The sequence below is a fragment of the Eleutherodactylus coqui genome, chromosome 3, assembly GCF_035609145.1.
Source record: "Eleutherodactylus coqui strain aEleCoq1 chromosome 3, aEleCoq1.hap1, whole genome shotgun sequence".
Lineage (NCBI taxonomy): Eukaryota > Metazoa > Chordata > Amphibia > Anura > Eleutherodactylidae > Eleutherodactylus > Eleutherodactylus coqui.
Genome location: NC_089839.1, coordinates 272,427,535 through 272,448,132, shown reverse-complemented (window position 1 = coordinate 272,448,132; position 20,598 = coordinate 272,427,535). Strand labels below are relative to the sequence as shown.

General features: G+C 40.3%; 1 protein-coding gene across 1 annotated transcript in view; it reads right to left on the bottom strand.

The window, feature by feature from the left end:
• Positions 1-19,978, bottom strand: part of LHX4 (LIM homeobox 4) — a 51,769-nt gene extending 31,791 nt beyond the window's left edge. The window contains exon 1 of the mRNA XM_066594750.1: positions 19,900-19,978. Coding sequence (XP_066450847.1) covers positions 19,900-19,978 — 79 coding nt within the window. The remainder of the gene's footprint in view (positions 1-19,899) is intronic.
• Positions 19,979-20,598: the final 620 nt, after the last annotated feature.

Sequence of the window (20,598 nt, the reverse complement as noted above, 5' to 3'; positions counted from 1 at the left end):
TTGAACTGCTCAGTAACTTTTGTTTTAATTGCGACAAGACCAGTACAAGAGGAGGTTGTGTCGTCAATTTAGACGGAAAAGTTCCTATAGTTCTTTATTATGTAACATTACTAAAATATATAAATAAAAGTTGATTATTTCTACATGTTTTTTAATTACTTATAACCTGAAAATTAATAAAAGCAAGTTTTTGTAAATATCCAGTTCATTATTGTGAAAAAGGTCAACCACAATATATAGGAAACCGTGAGACCCCATGGAAGTGTAACAAATCATGTCTACAGTTGAAGGTTAAACAAGAAAGGGTCTGACTTTAACTGCCTGATAGAGTGTTTTGGTCCTAAATAGTTTGACACATTTTAGTAATTTTGCGCACATGGTGTTTGAATGGACCTAACTTTTTTTGAGCTATCAAAATAATGTTTGTGGCAAATCACTCCCTTCAACTTGATACCTGCATGTAATGCTGTTGATAGCTTGCTTTAGTAATGCTGTTGAGATCTTGCTTTACACTTTGGTGCCAGTTGACATCCAACAGGTTCCCATTAAACCCAAGTGCAGCAGGGGATTAATGGCCACAACCAGGTGTTGTACATGTATGATGCCTGGTCCTTGTCGTATTTACTAAAGGAGGGGTCTCATCACAGACAGCAATCAATAAAGGGGAAATATAGGACTATATGTGGATATTCAAATCAGTGGAATTTAACCCAGAACAAAATTAGCAGAATTCTTCTCTGGGTTATGCAGGGGGTCCATACTGAGCGACTCTATCCAAATGTCTAGGACATATGGAAAGGTGCCGTCAGGTTGAGCTAGCCCCTTTAATGAGTAATATGGTACAACACTATTGCCAAAACATGCTCAATAGATTTTTGTTAGCATCTCAACATGTTTGGTTTACAGTCTCCAATTGTTTAGCTACAAATGTTTATTGTTACAATGTTTCCAACTGACTGAATACTAAAATCATTCTGTCATTTTACATTGAATCTGCCACCAGGGCAGACCCCTTTACGTGGGGGAAAAAGAAAAGGAAAACCTGCATTTAGACATGTAGAGCAGACAATCTATGTATTTTTTCCTGAATTTTAAAAGGAATATCCACAAAAAAAAAAAAACTGTATACTATGTAACCATCGTCCATCTTCACTGATTACAATGTAAACCAACTGAAAGCAATATATAAGGGAGAGTCGATTATAGCAATTAGAGCTAATTTAACTTGTCTGAACCAAAATTGCACTGAAATTTTGTAACAGTGTTCTAGAAGATAAATCTGAGATGACACATTGCCTACCAGTTCCTTATAGGTCCCCAGGGCAATGAGGGATTAGGATTAAGGTCAGATCATAATCTCACCAAGCCCCCAAGATCTGCTACAAAAGAATTAGAGGAAAATCTTCCAGACACTGAAAGATGTGGAACAGAAATACATCTTAAGAAAATGCTGCTGTTTATCTGTAAATAGGATTTTGCCTAGTATTAAATACTGTGCAGTAAGCATATACTTTCTATGAAAGGCTGCAATATGCTAATGGATTGGCAGATTGGTGTACATCTGTATGTGAATGCACATACTGTATAGAGAGGAGCAGAGGAGGCTGCCAGGGCACAAACTAGTCTTCTTATTTACTAGAGAAGAACATGGTGTCACCTGGTCACAGATTGTTACCTGAACGCTCTCCATTCCACCCTCCATTAAATTGTATCACAGAAAGTAACATTTTCTGAACTTTAAGGTTTTTTTCCAATTTCTCTAATTATTTTTCATTGCCTATGTACAGGAATAGGATAAATGTCCCATTATTTCTCATTATGTAGGAGTAAATTATACTTTAGCTCTTATCTGTACAGTGCAAGAAATTAAAAGAACAATATGGTTTCTTAAAAGGTACATTACATATCAGCCATATTGAACTCAAGTCCCTGGGAACAGCCTTTTCCTTTATAAGGTGCAGAGCCAATTTGGTGTCAGTTTTTTTCCTTAAGTACCAAACCAGAGTTTTTAAGGATAGCAGCATCAAAGTATGAAAGCAAATGGTTATCTGCGATAGAAACGCTAGATCTAATTGGTTATTTAAAAACAGGGATTGTGATTGTCCAGTCACTACTGTCCCTGGGGTTATCATATAAATTAACCGAGGTGTACATAGAAGAAAGGGAGTCCCAGAGAAAAATCATAACAGTAGCCCCCACCCTTTTTATACCTCTTCACACAATCAGAACTGGCCTTAGCTTGAATGGCGTAATGGAAAAAAACTTTCTATTGATGCTCTATGTTTAAGTGTTACCATGTAGTGCTCCAAAAACAAAACTATACCTTGTGTAGAAGGGGGACCTATGTCACTCCTTGTCATTTTCCCTCTACAATTCTTTATTTTTTTATGTAGGATCTGTACCTGGGGGATTGTGCGTATATTGGCTCCTTCACACGAGCATATGCGTTTTTGCGGTCACCCGCCGTTAAATTGCGTGATGGAGAAATGACATGATTAAGTCTTGAGCTAAATTAGTGTTTTCTTGTCCATTCATACTGCTGGTTGCGATGCATTAGTGAAAAAATACGCCACAGCCAAGAAATCCCTCACTCAGCATAAACCCTCGAATTAGTTTACATGGCTAAAAAAAGGCACCTATAAGCTTTTCCCTTTGTTGGATGCTGCTAAACCACCTGCACCTCCCTATTTTTCCAGCTCCCATAGGAGTCTATGGGAGCCGCCAGCATATATCGGTCAAAAGATAGAACCAAAACTATCTTTTTCGGACGTGTATAAAAGCACTCGCGTAAATTCAGTTTTTTGAGGACCTGCAGCCTTCGATCCACGAGCTCTAAAGTATAGGGACTTGCACTGTGTGTCTTATGAACTGTTTCATTCATTTGCATTAAAGAGTTCATTTGGCAGCACAATATGGCATAGTGATGCATCATCTTACAGCCCCTGGAGCAGACAGGTGGTAAACATAATTAGAACATTGCATAGACCTGGAGCCTTTCCCAATGTGCGGGTGAGCTATGGTCCCTTAAGTCCTACCCAAAAAACCTGCCAAGGGCTGGGGTAGCATTCATCAAAACCTTTTGGTCCAGTCCTGTGTCCTTAGAAACTGTCCTTTACCCATGCCCTACTATACCATATACAAACAAAACTACCCAAATAATAAAACTAGGAAAAAGCTGGCTTTTACACAATTTTATTTCCAAAGGTTCAGGCATCAATTCACAGACCATCAAGATCTTTAGAAATGACAGGCTATGTGCACTGAACATTTTGTATACCCTTAAAGAGGTTGTCCCATGAAAGGCCTTATTCCCTATCCACTATCCGGTAGTTTCTCATGTGCACTGTCACTCCATTAATTTCAATAAGACTGCCACAGATAGCTGAGCACTTAAACTTGGCTATCTCTGTCAGTCCCATTGAAATGAATGATAGTGAGGGAAAAGGTGGAGTAAGCCCAGATGGTTCCTGATGGATATATTGCCCACGTAGTATAACTGAAGCTAGAAGACCGGATAGGTGAAGAAAATCTCCCTGCAGAAGCCGTGTGTTATGATCAATGTGATGTGAAAATACAAAAAGACGGGTAAAATGGTGCCACCGTTCCGCGCGTGAACCTCAGTCATGTGGATGGATAGGCGGCACTTTTCCTGCCCTTGGCAGCACCCTGCGCTCGGCTCCCCCTGCCGCAGTAACAGTTTACCTCAGCTCAACTGATGAAGGGGATTTAATGCCGCAGAATGTGTTTTATATGTTGGCTTTTAATATAATCCAATAAAAGAAATGTTAGTCATCCATCCACCAGACTCCACCGGTTTATTTGCAGAAAGGTTGCGCCATTTCATCAGTCTTTTTGTACTTGCACTTCACACCATTGAAATGAATGAAGCAGTAGTGTGCATGTGTGCTCACCACTTCCTGGGACCTTCAGACATCTTTGGGTTCACTGTTCTTATGACTGGTTGGGGTCCCAGCAGTCGGACCCCCACAGATAAGCCAGTTATCCCCTATCCTATGAATAGGGGATAATTTACTTTCATAGGCCAACCTCTTACATGCAGTTTCTGTACACAGCAGGTCCACCCTCTCTGGTCTGTAAGGTCCCTTTAACACGGAACGGTTATCGTTCAGTTTCTCACTAGGTTGCGTGAAACTGAATGATAGTTGTTCAGTGTAAACGCTGCCAGTGACTAAAGAACGAATGATATCTGCTTATTGTTTGTTGTTCAGTTTATTCAGGCATAAAAATCAAACAACTGGCCTGTGTGAACAGGCAGCAGCCATCCACGAATAACTGCCTGTTTACTGTGAATGGAGGCGGGCTAGAAGCGATCTCCAGCGCACTATGCCTCCATTCACTGAATAATTATTGCTCCTACGTGAAAGCACAGGAGCGATAATCATTGGGCCAACTGTCGGACCCTTGAGCATCCAACAATCATCCCATGTAAAAGGACTGTTTAAGAGGTAGGTCTGGCAGTTGTTAACCCCTTCATCTTCCCACACTTTGTAGAGGAGTATGGTGGAGTGATACTTCTATTTCATTTCCCTTATTTGCTGAGGTTGTCTCTTTCATTTCTTAGAATTAATAACAGATTTAGACATATTTTCAGAAGCTAAAGAGGAGAGTTTGATGTAATGGTGTTATGTTAGTAAATTGCCATTTAAGAAAATCGCCAATACGTAATTCGCTTTACCATGAAAATTCCATATACCACAGCAAAACAGTCAAGTTAAACTTAAATATTTCCCACATTATTCCTTGAGACTATTTGGTCAGTGTAGCTCTGATACATATAATCTATGGAAAGTTACATTGCCGAAATAGCACATTTTTACACAGCTCTGTGCACTGGGGACCTGCGCCCTGGATGATGAGAGGAGTCAAGGCAATAGATGGCAAGAACTCTGAAGTTAAACTGACTACAGTTGGTGATTAGAGATGAGCGAGCATGCTCGGTTAAGGCAGATACTCGAGCGAGCGTCGCAGGTGGGAGAGAGAGAGATCTCTCTCACTTTCCCCCCGCTGCCCCCCCCCCCCCCTGCATTTGCTCTGACGAGTATGCAGTTACTCGAGAAGATCGATGCTCGTCCGAGTATCTGCCTTAACTGAGAGTGCTCGCTCATCTCTATTGGTGATGCACTTCTATTGACTAAGGGCTCATTCACACAGGCGTTGACAATTTTTCCATGCTGAAGTCCCAAGCTTTAGGCATGATCTTTCCTCACTGAACAGGAGGTGCTGAAAATATGTGCTGCTGTAGAGGAAGATGATGGGGTCCCCCAGGGCTTCCCTTCATCTCCCTGGGGTTTTCCCCCATCACCAGGGACTCCCTTCATCTCAGCCAGTTGGAGGGGTTCCCCTGCAGGGGAGATGCAGGGATTCCCCAGTTGCACGGTTGGAGGGGTTTCCCTTCAGGTGAGAATCCCTCTATCTCCCCTGCAGGGGAACTCCTCAAGCTGCGCTGCTGGGGAATCCCTCTATATCCCCGGAAGGGGAAGCCCTCCAGATGAGCTGCTGGGGAATCCCTCCACATCCCCTGCAGGGGAATTCCCCAAGCTGCGTTGCTGGGGAATCCCTCCTTATCCCCTGCAGAGGAAGCCCTCCAGCTGAGCTGCTGGGGAATCCCTCCATCTCCCCTGCAGGCGGACCCCTCTAGCCCCACTGCTGAAGAATCCCTTCATCTCCCTTTTACGGCCGGCTCGCATAGTCTCCCATAGAAGACTATGGAGGCATCTGCGCTGTGTGCACCAAAGATAAGTCAGAGGCTATATTTTGTGCAGCAGGGAATTTCAGTTGCTGAATTTCAGTCACTGATGTCCTATCTTTTTAGGTGCGATTTGATTTTTTTTTTGCGCAACTAAAATTACTTCATCTGAAAATTTCCATAGGAAACCATTGGTTCTAATAGTTGCATAAGAATGTCACATGCGTGGACCACATATTGCACATGTGCAGTCATAGGCATTCTGGGGTGTGTAAATTATATATAATGCATTCTTTTGCCCACAATTTGAAAATGTTGGGCGTACATCAAAATTGCAACTCCTTGGAGTTTTACTCTGAGTCCCACAACTTTTTGAAAATTGTGGTTAAGCCTTGCACAGATTTACTATAGTTTACACCAGAAACCTGTGTAATTCTAGCAGAAACCTACTCCCGTTCATAGCTGGTGTAGGTTTCCATCTCATGCTCAGAGGTGTTGCAATAAATGTAATAGGAGGCTTGCACCTCTTAATACATTTGTCACAGGAACATTATTTACTTAGACTGTCGGATGAAACACTGGTCCAAGTAACAGTATGCCACCATGGGTGCATTGATGAGGCACCATCTTCACTCATAGAAGCAATGCCTCTAGAACAGAATACCTCAGTGATGGAGTATGCTAGAAGAGTATTCTCTAAATGGACAATAAAGCTGTACGTTTTGTACATATTAGAGAGAATTTATCAAGACTCGTTTCCTACAGCTGTCTTAATATAAGCTGCGCTGTAGTAAAAGTCACCTAATTTAGGCCTCTTTCACACAGGCGATAGCGATAACGCCACGAGAAAATCACATCTGTGCGATATTGCTGCATTTTCTTGTGGTGACATTGCGATTTTGTGTCGCTACAAAGTTGCACGTGGTGCTACACAGACACGCAATTTAGTAGCGCTCTTTTGCCAGGATTTTTGAGGGGGTGGGGGGCTTGAAATATAATCCCTACCCCAAAGATAAACCCTAGCTGCAGGAAAAAAAAACAAAAAAAAAACATCACCTAACAGGCACTGTCAGCTTCATTGAATGGCTGTGATTGGTTCATTGAGTGCTGGCTCATGATTTGCTGAGCTGTGGCGCTCGAGAACCAATGACAGACAGCGCTTCCTGGAGACGTGGATTTTGAACTTCCAAACTAGGAAGCGCTGAGGGAAAACTTCCAGCAAGTCTGCCGGAGCTTCAGGAGAGACGGCGCCTGTTAGGTGATGTATTCTTTTTTTTTCTGCAGCTAGGGTTTAATTTTGGGCTTTTACAGTAGGATTTTCTACTATAAAAGTAGAATCGAATTGCACGTAAACTGGATTTTCATGCAATGCAACTAGAGATGAGTGAACGTGTTCGGCTCCGCCCCTTTTCGCCCGAACACCGAACTTTGCGAGCAATTCCGTGCTCGGGCGAAAAAAGTTCGGGGGTCGCCGTGGCAGCGCGGGGGGGTGCGGCGGGGAGTGGGGGGGGAGAGGGAGAGAGAGAGGGCTCCCCCCTGTTCCCCGCTGCTGCCGCCCGCGCCGCCGCGCCTCTCCCCGCCCCCCGGCGCCCCCCGAATCTTTACGCGCGGACACTGAAGTCCTCGGTAAAGCCGGTGTCCGGGTGCGTAAGTGTTCGTTAAGAACACGTTCGCTCATCTCTAAATGCAACACATAGGAAGGCTCCATAGGGAAACATGGGCTACAAAGCCTTGCAAGTCGCAGTAATATTTAGCAATCCGCGATTTTTTTTCTCGCGATGTAGCAGCCTACAAAACATCGCTAATGTGAAGGAACCGATTGGAAAGCATTTTTTCTTCACATACATGCGATTTGTAGCGCTGTCACATCGTGAGATATTTGCGTGATTTTTTGGCCAGTGTGAAACCGGCCTAAAAGTTGCATGCCTTTCAATAACTAATGCAGATCTCTGGTTGTCCCATGCGTCCGACAAGCAAATCTACCCCAGCTATGAGCTGGCTTGATTTAGGCTATAATTTATGTTAATTTCTGGCTGAAAATATAATAAATATGTTGAGCTGTAGCTGCCCCCCCCCCCTCCCTACAAGCCTTGCCTACTTTTCAAAAAGTTGACAGATGTGGAATAAAATAGCAAAAAGTAATTTTTTTGTACAAAAACCCACTTCCTCTAAAATTGCATCTTTTTGACCCCAGAGTTCTGTCACAGTCGAATTAATAAATCCCCCCCACTGTGTGCCTGCAATGTTTGACACTATAGATACAAAAAGTACAAAGTTGGTTCACATGAAAAATCTGTGGGCAAATCAATGCCTCACAATGTGTTCTACATACGTGATGTTAGGTAAGTCTCCAGACGACGACTGTTCAAATGCTGTGTCGCCCGTACGGACATCATGTAGAAATCTATACAGACAGCGGCCAGGGAACCAGCTGGCTGCATAGGAATGGCAGGAAAACAGGGTAATTCTATAGTGTTAGGTCCAATGGAAATGTTTTCCATAGGTGCTACACATATACACAATACTCTACCCCAAAGGTGTTACTTGAAGCTCGTGGGCCCCAATGCAAAACCTGTAACAATCATAATGCTTTATTCCTTGTACTGGGCTCCCTATATGGAGAGGAGAGGCCTTATGGGCCCACTAAGGCTCCTGGGCCGGGTGCAACCGCATCCCCTATAGTTACGCCCTTGTACACAATACTCTACCACCTACTGAAAATGATGAATAAGGAAGAATATGAAGTCATTAAAAAGGGGCTTTCTAGGAAAATACTTTTCAGCCTCGGGGCACCCCTGGGGAAAAAATGTTAGGGCAGGACATGCCGATCAAAAATGAGGTTTGGTCAGGGGGCATGGCTAGGTGCGTAGCTTATCATGATATATGGTTTTACCTCTGTTATTCCAGAGACTCCTATATTAAGAGCACCCCCTCAGTGGACCGAGTGGTAAGAGCGCCCCCTCTCAGTGGTCCCATTAGTAATATTGTCCCTCTCAGTGGCTCCAGTAGTAATAGTGTCCCCCTTTTATGCCCTTTCACACATAATGCTCCCCCTTATTGCCCAATCCTTAAAAATGCTCCCTTTCTTTCCTAGTCATTAATAATCCCCTTGAGTGTTGCCCCATTATTAAAAATGCTGCCCCTTGTTGTCCTGTTAATAATGCTGTCCTTTGTTCCCCCTGTTAGTTATAAGGATCCCCCTTATTGTCCCATCATGAATAGTGTTCCCCATTATTGCCTCGTCAGTAATAATGCTGCCTTTTGTATCCCACCATCAGTAAAAACACTCTCCCTTATCCCCAACAATAATAATAATACTCCCCCGGACTCTCTTATGCTGTATAAATTTTTTTTTTTTAAAAGTCCTACAATATACTCACCTCCTTTGCGGTCTAAGTTGCTCCGCTCCGGCGGTCCTTCCTGACTTCTGGGTTGCACGGGCACATGTGACTGCTGTGTCCAATTGGCCACAGCAGCTACATACCACATGGCTGTACAACCGGCAGGATCGGACCAGCGAAAAAGCGCAGGAGGTGAGTGCACTGTTTTTTGCGGTTTTTAAGAATACTTTATAGCCTAATCCGGCCACCATGGAGACTAGAGGCTTAGGGGGATGCCTGCAGCAGCCACTACTGAGACATGAGCGGCCCTCCAGGATTTTTCACGGTGGACTGAATGATCAATCCGCAGCACACCAATTCGGAATCACTGACCTACTGTATCTTTAAGATAAGTCATTATTATTTGATCGACTGGGGTCCGCTAAGCGAGACCTCGGCCAATCAACAGATCAGGTGCCTACTGTCAGCGCTGCAACACACAGGGGTATAGAGCGGAAACTACTGCGCCGACCCTTGTGTAAAGGCTGGTGATTGGAATTGCAGACACAACTGGCAATAAAATCAATGTGAGTTGCATTTTCAGTTACAAGTGCTGGCCACCACATAATTGTGGGAGCAATAGCTTCCACTCCATACCCGTGTGTTGTGGCACAAACAGCGGGCATCCGATCAGCTGCTTGGCTGGGGTACAGAGCAGTGGACCCCAGCCGATCAACTATTGATGACCCATCTCGAGGATAGGTCATCAGTAGAATTTCCCTGGAAAACCCCTTTAAGCACTTTTTGACCATTTGAGAGGGTGAAGCCATCCCGCAGATCATAAAGCTCTTCTCTTTTTAAATAGATGTGCAGAAGCTAGACGGTTTATTATGAGGTTCTGCAGCAGCTGGATGTGTCCTAAAGCACAATAAAGTGATGATTGTTCCTCTGCAAGTCCAAGTGGGCCAGGGATCATTCCATTCACACTTTACTGGCAGTTATTCATAGAGGAGCGATTGACTGTTCACGCGGGCCGATCGTCGATCAGTTTTTATTAGAGATGAGCAAGTGTACTCGGCCACGCCCCTTTTTCGCCCGAGCGCCGCGATTTTCGAGTACTTCCATACTCGGGCGAAAAGATTCGGGGGGCGCCGTGGGTGAGTGGGGGGGTTGCAGCCGGGAGTGGGGGGGGGGGGTGGAGAGGAAGAGAGAGAGGGCTCCCCCCTGTTCCCCGCTGCTACCCCCCGCTCCGCCACGCCTCCCCCACCCCCTGGCACCCCCCGAATCTTTTCACCCGAGTATGGAAGTACTCGAAAATCGCGGTGCTCGATCGAGTAATTACTCGCAACGAGTAGGTTCGCTCATCTCTAGTTTTTATGTATGCAGAAACTGAATGCCAAATGAATTTATCATTCGTCATTCAGTCATGCATGCATTTAGACTGAATGATAGTAATTCCCATTCCCGCTGATCGTGGAGATCTGAACGATTTCTTGGCCCACGTAAAAGAGTCCTTAGTTAGTGCAAACTTTACTTAGAAAAGCATATGACATGTAAGTAAATATGCCCCATTTTCTTCTCATTTAGGGCTCGTTCACACTAATTCATGGCCCGATATTGCACTTGCCACCATGTGAAAGCCCCGTGGATGTGATGTGTTTTCATGTGAAAACAACGTCGCATCACTGCGGGGCTGAAGGAATCCCCCAGCGTGGATATCACAGAATGGCGGAATTCCCCCATTGCTTTCAATGGGACCAGCACTGCTGTCGTCAGCCCCAGAGGCGCAACTTGAAGCTCCTGGGCCCCAATGCAAAACCTGGAACAGGGCCCCCAGCTATAATGCTTTATTCATAGTACTGGGCTCCCTATATGGTGAAGAGAGGCCTTATGGGCCCCCCAAGGTTCCTGGGCCCGGGTGCAACCGCATCCCCTATAGTTGTGTCCCTGGTCAGCCCCATTGAAAAGAATGGACGATATTGCAGAATGATAGGACATGCAGTGATGTGTTTCCCGCATCACGGGAAAACATCATTAATGTGTATGAACCCATTCAAAAGAATGGGTTTCATATTTGTGGGAGACTTGTGTGTCTCATAACCTTTATGGTGGATGGAAACCAGCTCAGCCACAAAGGAGGTAGGGTTATGGATAGGAGGGCAAAGTGATGGGAAATGGCAGAGCAAGGAGTAAAGCAGGCTGCATCAGGTAAAGTTGGGGTAGATTGACTTTGACCAACATGTCATCCACCAGTCTAAGTAAAGTTTGTGCTGTTTGTAAGTGCAGCAAATGTAATAAGAAGCTCAGGTTCCATCTGTGGGGGAGCTGTGCACAAAATCTGAAGTCTACATCAGCTACTCGTTCAGTCCTTCTCATTCACTTATACAATGAAGGTGAAAAACTGGACGATTCTGGTTTGAATGAGGCAACCATATGTTTACCTGTCTAAATAGGCTACATAGGGGCCAATGAGTTAGTGGTGACATCACTCTTGTTGAATCGGCTTGTTTAAAGGGCCCTTAGTTTGAACTATGATTGATACTATATATATATATATATATATATATATATATATATATATATATACACACACACACACACACACACACACACACACACACACACACACACACACACACACACACACACACACACTATATATAATATAATTTTTTTCTTATATAATGTGCTGTAATACAAAGCCCCTCTCAAAAAGAAGTTATGATGCAATGTGTACAACTACCGGTAGTGCTTCCTGATAGAACCAGCTGATTAGATGGTGATCTTTACAGTCCAGCTTTTATATTTAATACAGATTTCAGTACTATTAATAACACTAATATATAACAAGAACTACCATTTCCAGGCTAGTCTCACACAGGCAATAGTAAAAACGCCACATTTTTGAACGCAGCATTTTACAGCGCTTTTGATGCACCCCATCATTGCAATGGATGATGTAGTGTATTAACAATTGCTGAAATGCACTAAAATGGAACAGAGAGCATTCGAAAAGCATCACGTTAGAAATGCTGGACAAAACACTCATCTGAGAAGCCCCATTGAAATCAATAGGCTCGGTACAGCGTTTCTAGCGGGTGTTTTAAATGCCACGCTAAACGCTATAAAAAATGCCTGAGTGCGAGAGTGGCAAGGACCTATATATGCTGGTAAATCCATGATATTACACAACTGGTTTATGTTGCTTTATGTATCCCCTGCTTCAGAGATCAGCCAAACAAAAGTGTATGTGACCCCACATAGGGTTACTATAATCTACTAGTGAACGTCAGGACTGATCGCCTTTACTAGATCATGTGATCGCATCCTTGCCATTTGGAAAAAGAAGAAGATGTCGGAGTTTAATTACCACTAAATTATGAACTTCTAAATTAGAATATTGTGTAAGGAAAAATCTAATTTGTATCTCACATCAACCTATTTTACACGGATCCATATCAAATCAATTCATATCATATCTACATGTATGTCATTCTATCTTAAATGTATTTACCCATCAAGTCATAATTATCTTTGTTTGTCCATTTTCCCTATGTCATATATCTATTCTCTGTCTATGCTTCATCTATTTCCTTTTGTATAACTTCTGCTCTTGCATCTTATTAGATATTCAAACAATATACAGATTCTATAAAATGTAACAAGAATTGGACACGTTTATTTCTGATGTTGCACCAGAATTCTGGTGCAAGTTAAGCCTTTTTTAGCACAAATCAATGTAGACAAGTTTACTATTGATTTGCACCGAAAACAACAGATGCTACTCCTCTCTCTCCACTTTTTAGAAGTGTCTACAAAAAGTGGCGGAGTTTGACGGAAATGAAGTTTTTATGCAGAATTAAAAATTGCAACTTTCTAAAAAGCTGCAATCTCACTCCACTAGCTGGTTGGCGTACAAAGTGATTCCACATCTCTGGACAGATTTAAATACATGACAAATTTATAAACATTGTACCACATTTGATTAATTTGTCACATTTTGCACTAAAGAAGGGGAGAAAATGTGGGAGAAAAATTCCCCCAATATGTTAGTTTGGATGCTATATGCTGATAGTTATGTATGGTTTTCTATATGACTGCAGATATAACTACAAAGTCTGAATAAATGAATATATATATTATATATATATATATATCCTATTATCCATTTACTATTACTTACACCAAACAATTAATGTAGAGTGTAATAGAAAGTAATTGAAAATACTGCAGAAGTGTAAACACTAGACAAAGACAGAGAGAAATCTATCACACCTAATCATGTGTATCAGGACTATATGCTGTATGTGCTGCCTTACTACTTCTTGCTGCATTTGAAGTCCTCTAAAATGTTTTTGCATTATTTTTGTAGCTTCCATAGAATATTTTCCGATGTCCTGTACATAAATTGCATGCAGATTAACAAGACAAAAATATTATTTGTGTTTTCTGCATACTACGAACAGCAAGACAGTTTTAGGGTACTGACTTTGTCAATATGGTTTAAATGTGCAAATCTACATTAAGACTCCACATAATAGCTATGAAAAACAAGTTTATTTTTTATCCACTCATACAGTATTTAAAAATTAGGTAAATTATTATGCATGTAAAGAGGAAATTATCTGATACAATGCAAGGCTTATTACTACAGATCTTTTTCCATTGTGTAAGAAATCTCCCAAACTATATCTAAAACCTTAACAGGAACTAGTGGGAACCCTGCATCCTACATAATAATAATTGATTGCCAGATTTGGAGCTGGGAAAATTGATTTTTCCCTAAAATTAGGAAAATTGGCTTTTACCTCTGGACCAACATTGCAGGATAATAGGCTGAACTGGATGGACATGTTTTTTTTAGTCTTATACACTGTTACTATATGAATAATAACAACAGCAAAATATGTTTTAATAGAAAATATCATTTGTGTTAAAATAGATATACTTCTTATCAGCATATTACATAAAATAACAGTAATCAGACTTCTGTTGCATGGACTCTGAATTTTTATTATGCTCTTGTAAGGAGATGTAATAAATTATATTTCAAACTCATAAAATCTTATGTAACTTCAGAGGCTTTCTTGACATTGATCTCTGCAGTAAATCTGTGATGTGACAGTACAAAAAGTTCTATGTGCAGCTTGTGTTATATAGAATAGAGTTTGCAGGCAGTAAATATGTATATATTTTACACACAGCTAGACAGAATCTTAAACGGATTACTTCTGCTAGTATACTGTAGAGCAGAGATATAGACAGTCAATACATGGTGACTGCTGGTGACACAATACTGCACTGGAATACCTGATACAATCAGCTAATGAACCAGGATTGATGTGAGATTTACAGACGTCCATCAATCTATGTCCTCATGTAAATGAATGTATCAACAACATCTATCAATCTACTTATCTGTCTTTCTCTGTATACATGGACTTGTGTGCAGAATATGTTCAATTGCAACATGTGCCCCTGCTTGCTAGTTAGTTCTTTGTATTTGCAATCTCCTACAGATCTGAATCCCATCTGTAATAATGAGAATAAAGCACACGATGTGCAATGTAGCCCCTGGTGTAGTGAAGAGTCATAATATATCCATGAATTGTACGGAAGCACAATTTATGTGGCTGCCCAGTGCCCGCCTGCCAGTCAGTGATGGATAGCCCGGGGTCTAGAGGGCACTGGCCATGTGGAATATTCAGGAGCACCATCTACTGCACATGGAAAGGAGGTTGCAAATGTGAACAAAGCTCCTTCACTAACCAGATCTGCTGCCTGTTACACAATATACACTGACTATATAGCTATATGCACAGCACAGTGTACTATATAGACAGAGCACATGTCATTCTCACATTGGTCAGCTTCCAGATTAAATAGTCGGACCAACCTCAGGTTGTGAGGCAGACTAAGCAGCAGCACAGATATCCCCTATACTGAAAACAGGGACAGATGTGTCTAGATGGAGAAAGACAGAAATGCAGTTCTACAATAGCCAGAGAACAGCAGCAATGTAGATAGATAGATATGGATAGATAGATATGGATAGATAGATATGGATAGATAGATATGGATAGATAGATATGGATAGATATAGATATAGATAGATAGATAGATAGATAGAAGTTACCTAATAACCATTAACAGTGAGATGACATAGGGTATTAATCAGTGGCCTGTAATTTCTGTACAAGACTGATAGACAGAACTCAGCAATCATACATAGTGTACAGGAGACAGATTGATTGTAGTTTGGATACATGAAAAAAGAAGAAAACGAATACTTTTATGACTGACATTTGCTCAAGAAATGAGACTGATCTTCTGCAGCTTCTCTAATCATATAGAAAACAGACCATTAGATAAATAGAGGCATTTACAACACAGGGAACAACAGAAATATTAATGAATAGGGAAGGTAATGGCTGCACTATTGATTACAGCAAGAGAAAGAGAGAGATCGATTAATGGGCTAACTAACTATTCCACATATGAAGAGATAATAATTAGGTAAATTAGAAGAAGACACATGCATAAAAAAGAACAAAACACTAGTCTTATATAGATAGGTACAGTCTCCTATATCACATACATAAGCATGTATATATAGGTATCAGCACATTGCCACTCGATGTAATGTATATGTTCATCATACATCTCTAGCAGCTGTGTGTCTGCAGTAGACCCAAATACAAACTGTACTAACATTACAGGTCTGTCAATACATTACTAATAATCTGATAAACTAATAGCTGGCTTTCCGAAAGAAAACAAATTAAAAACAATAAGTTAAAAAACTAAATTGAAAGCACCACGCAATACAATGTTATGATAGAGAGATAGATAGATATGAGAGAGATAGATAGATAGATAGATACTCAAACATAATATTCTGTGTGTTGTATGTAGTGTTCATATGATTATGTGCAAGTGTGCATCCATTTCGTTAGGAGTGTACATAAATGCGTGCTTCAGTGTGAATGAAGTGTATATACTTTGTACTTGACCTTAGAACTTGTGACTGCTTTTGTTTCAATATTGTAAAATCACAATATACGGCTTTTAGTATAGATGTAGAATATATATGTATTTAACATGTAAGATGCAATAGGGAGAGCTGGAAGAAGGCAGAACAGGCGGGAGCAGACTGTGTGCTATATGTGATATATGACAGTAGCTCCCTACACTTCACCTCTGGGTTAATATCCACGGAAATAGGAGAGAATATAATGTCAGGACTCCAGAAACTCATTTCCACTCTACAGATAAAAAGATCAACATTTGTCATAGAGTTTTTACTGGAGAAGAGACGACAACCCAACTAGTCCAGATTACTGATCACTGCAGTTATCTACTGTTCGTTATCATTACTAGAGGACGGATACTGGTAATAAGGGGTTAAAAAACAGATTTTAACAGGATGAGTCCTTCCATTCAAATTAGATACATACATAAAGAGACATGTACTGTACACTCACCGTCCACAGTGTGAAATATTTTTTCCCTCCTTCATATACTATTTCCACAAATTTTATAATTGCTACTCACTGATTTATTTTTGTATATGTTCTCATTTTTGTATATTATAAATATTTTATTTACCTAATTTGTATATTTTATTTAAATTAGCTTCTATCACTTAGCAGTATTGTGCATTGTATAGTATTTCCTTTCATAATGTTATTTTTGCTTATTATTTATTATTTTGTTAGTTATGTATTACAACTACTATTTCCTAACTTACTTCTGCATCATTTATGCATACAATTCCATAATACTCCACATTTGTATTTTATTGTATTGTAAATTACTTTTTCCCCATTTACGTTGAAACTTTACATAGTGCTGAATGTAAAGATGGTTGCCAAATTTAAACATTTTGCATAGAAATAGAAATGTGATGCTTCCATCAGTGTAGTTTATTTTCTCATCTTTTACAACTGGAAAAACAAATATTTGTGTAAAAAAAGTATTTGTATGCATTAATTGATTTTCTGCAATCTTGTTTACAGAAGACTATAATCCAAATATAATCAGATGTTACATTTTGCCTCTGTCCATCAAGTGAAAGGCACGACCTTTGGCTTGATGCAAATTGTATTCATTTAATGTACTGGATGCTAAATGAAACTTAAGTCCTATACTTTATAAAGTTATATAGGCAAAGTACACACACAAATTAGCATAATCTTTAAAAAGAATAAAAATCTATTATTTATCTAGAAATTGGCTACAATAGAACAATTACCATTTAAATCATACATACAATCGATCACTGCGATCGTACAACGTATGATTAGGGTTGAAATTCAGCAAGTAAAAACTATGATGTTGACTGTCACTTCCATCACTATTGCAGCTAGTAAGTGTTTACAAATGACAAAATAGCAGATCCTCCAGCACTAGGATGTAATTCTCTAGATTGCTCCATAAAACATCCTTATTCCTAAATGATGCTCCTGTTACTCTAGTTATTGTGAGAATACAAATACGACACAATTCAATTACACCAACGAGTTCTGCTCTGAAGGACAATACACATTATTGTCAACACCTCCACTTAACCCTCTTCAGAAGCCCTGTGGAGACCATTCAATCCATGACCTTACGCAATAAATCCGATGCCCGTTGTCATTAATACTAGAAACCAGGCAAGACCATCCAATATTCGATGAGTGATACATATAAACTTTAGTTTCATCGGAGTTCTATGTATTGAATGTGTTAAATGGAAACTACCATCCTATCGACACCATATTATGTCTTAATTACACATTTCATCCTATACGTCCGTAGTATATTGTATAAACTACTTTAATCCATTAGGAGTATACATTTTGGGGTTTTTAAATTATCAGTAGATCATATGGGGTATGTGGAAACTTCCACCAGATAAGTAATATCCTATATTCTATGGGTTATATAGAAACTTCCATTCCATAAGTATTATGTAAACCTCTGTGAGTCATATGCAAACTTCCTTTTACTCAATATTATACTGTATTCTATGGTTTATTAAGACATTTCCATGGCAGCAGTATTATCCTATGTTTTATGGTTCATATAGAAACTTCAATTCCATAAATATTACATAATATTCTGTGAGATATATAGAAATGCTCTTTTCATTAGTAATATTCTATATTTCATGGGCTATATAGAAAGTTACATTCTATCAATATTATATTCTGTTCTATAGGTATAAAAAGAAAACTATTTCATTAGTAATATTCTGTATTTTAGGATTATATATAGACTTAAATTCCATCACTATTATGTAATATACTTTGAGTTATAGAAAATGCCCTTTTCATCAGTTTTATACTGTATTCTATGAGTTATATAGAAAGTTCCATTCCAGCATTCATATACTATGTTGTATTGGTTATATAAAAAACTCTATTCCATAAGTATTATGCAATATTCTGTGGGAAATATAGAAATACCTTTTTCATCAGTAGTATGCTATATTCTATGGGCTATATAGAATGTTCCATATCATCAGCAGTATCCTATGCTCTATGGAATATATACCAACTTCTAATCATCAACATTATGCAATATTTTGTAGGTTATATAGAAACATCAATTTCATTTATAATATCCTCTAGTTCATGGTTCATATAGAAAGTTCAATTTCATCAGTGATATCCTGTATTATATAGGTTACATACAAGGTTCAATTTAGTCAGATCTATTCTATAAAATATGGGTTAGAAAGTTCACTTTCACCAGTAATATCCCATATTCTATGGATTATATAGAAATTTCCATCTCATTAATATTCTGCAATTTATATTGGTTGCCTAAAAATGTCAATTTCTTCAGTTCTATCCTATTATGCATGGATTATATAGAAACCTCTATTCCTTTAGTAATACCCTATACTCTATGGGTTATATAGAACCTTCTATTTTCTCAGTGTTCTACTGTATTCTATGGGTTATAGAAAAAGTTCAATTTTATCAGTAATATTCTATGGTTTATATAGAATCTTCCATTTCATTAGCATTACATTGAATTCTGTAGGTTATAGAAAAAGTTTTATTCTATCATTATTATGTAATATTCTGTGGGCTATATAGAAATTATTTTTTATCAGTAATATCCTATATTCTGTGGACTATATAGAAAGTTCCATATCATCACCAGTGTTCCCTATTCTATAGCTTACATACCAACTTCCAAACATCAACATTATGCAAAATCTTGTGAGTTATACAAAAATGCCCATTTCATGTGTAATATATATCCTTTATTAAATGGGTCATATAGAAAATTCAATTTCATCAGTAATATCCTCTATTATATGGGTTATGTATAAACTCCCATCTCTTTAGTATCATACAGTATATTGCCCATGCAGAGATTTCGATTTCATCAGTTCTATCCTATATTCCATGGATTCCATTATATACTTCCATTCCATCAGTAATACCCTACATTGAAAGATTAGTATAGAAGCTTTAATGGTTGCTATAGCTAATAGCCATCCTATTTTCCACTGGAGGATGGAGCTGCAGGGCAATGAGGATGCAGCAGGTGAGAGGTGATCAGCAGAAAGTTTGCAATAAACTTTTTTTGGGGGGGTGACAGGACATAGGGGATTTGAAGAAAGACCCTTATCATGATCTCAAACAAGGGACTGCTTTCTATGTACATGACCTCTAGCACCCCTGACCCCTGCCCTATATAGTCTACATCAACCAAGACTCTAAGGAGGATGAAGAAAGGGGGGGTGAAAGGTATCTGCAAGCTGCATGCCGTCCCCATACTGCTGCACATCCCACTCCCTGCAGCACCAGCCCTCCATAATGCCAGATTTCTTTATGATTAAATCAATGGATGAGGAATAAAATGCCTTACGTTGCATTGGCAGCCCAAGAATTTCTGGAAGCCCCTTGACTGATGCATCTGTGGCCAGCGCTGCTGAGCTTTGCATCATTTTATGGAGACGTCGCTGGAGAAATCTCAGATGGAAATGGAATAAAAGGTAATAATGTAACGGGACGTGGAGGAAGAGGAGGCTGTCAGGAGTCAGTGCATGGGGGCAGCAGGGCTGCGGAGGCAGGCATGGGGGCAGCTGACAGGTGGCTGGAGCTGGGCCTGGCCGGATCTCCTCCTGCCGTCCCGGGGTAGCGGTGGCTCCGGGGCTCAGTGATGCTGCAGCACTTCCAGCCTGAGTGCCGCTTACACCCCAGCCTGTTTGATTCATTCACACTGCAGGAGCTGCTGTGACGTCACCGCCCGCTGGGAGGCCACGCCCAGCAGCCAATCAGAGGCAAAGGGGAGTGTGCAGACGGGCTGTAGGCATCTACCAGGAGGCGTGGTTTACATTTAAACTGGCGTGGTCTTCTAATGGCCACACCCCCCTCGGGCTACAAGAGCTGTAGCAGGTATCTCTGATTAGAGCCGATACCCCTTTCCGATGCTGACCGTTCGGTAAAACAGTCCATCGGCTCTGCCATCAGACTGCAGGATTCACACGGCGAGACGCATAGAACTCGCATGGGAAAAGAAGTCTGTATTGTCTTCAATGGGTGCAGTTACACGTGCAACAGAAAA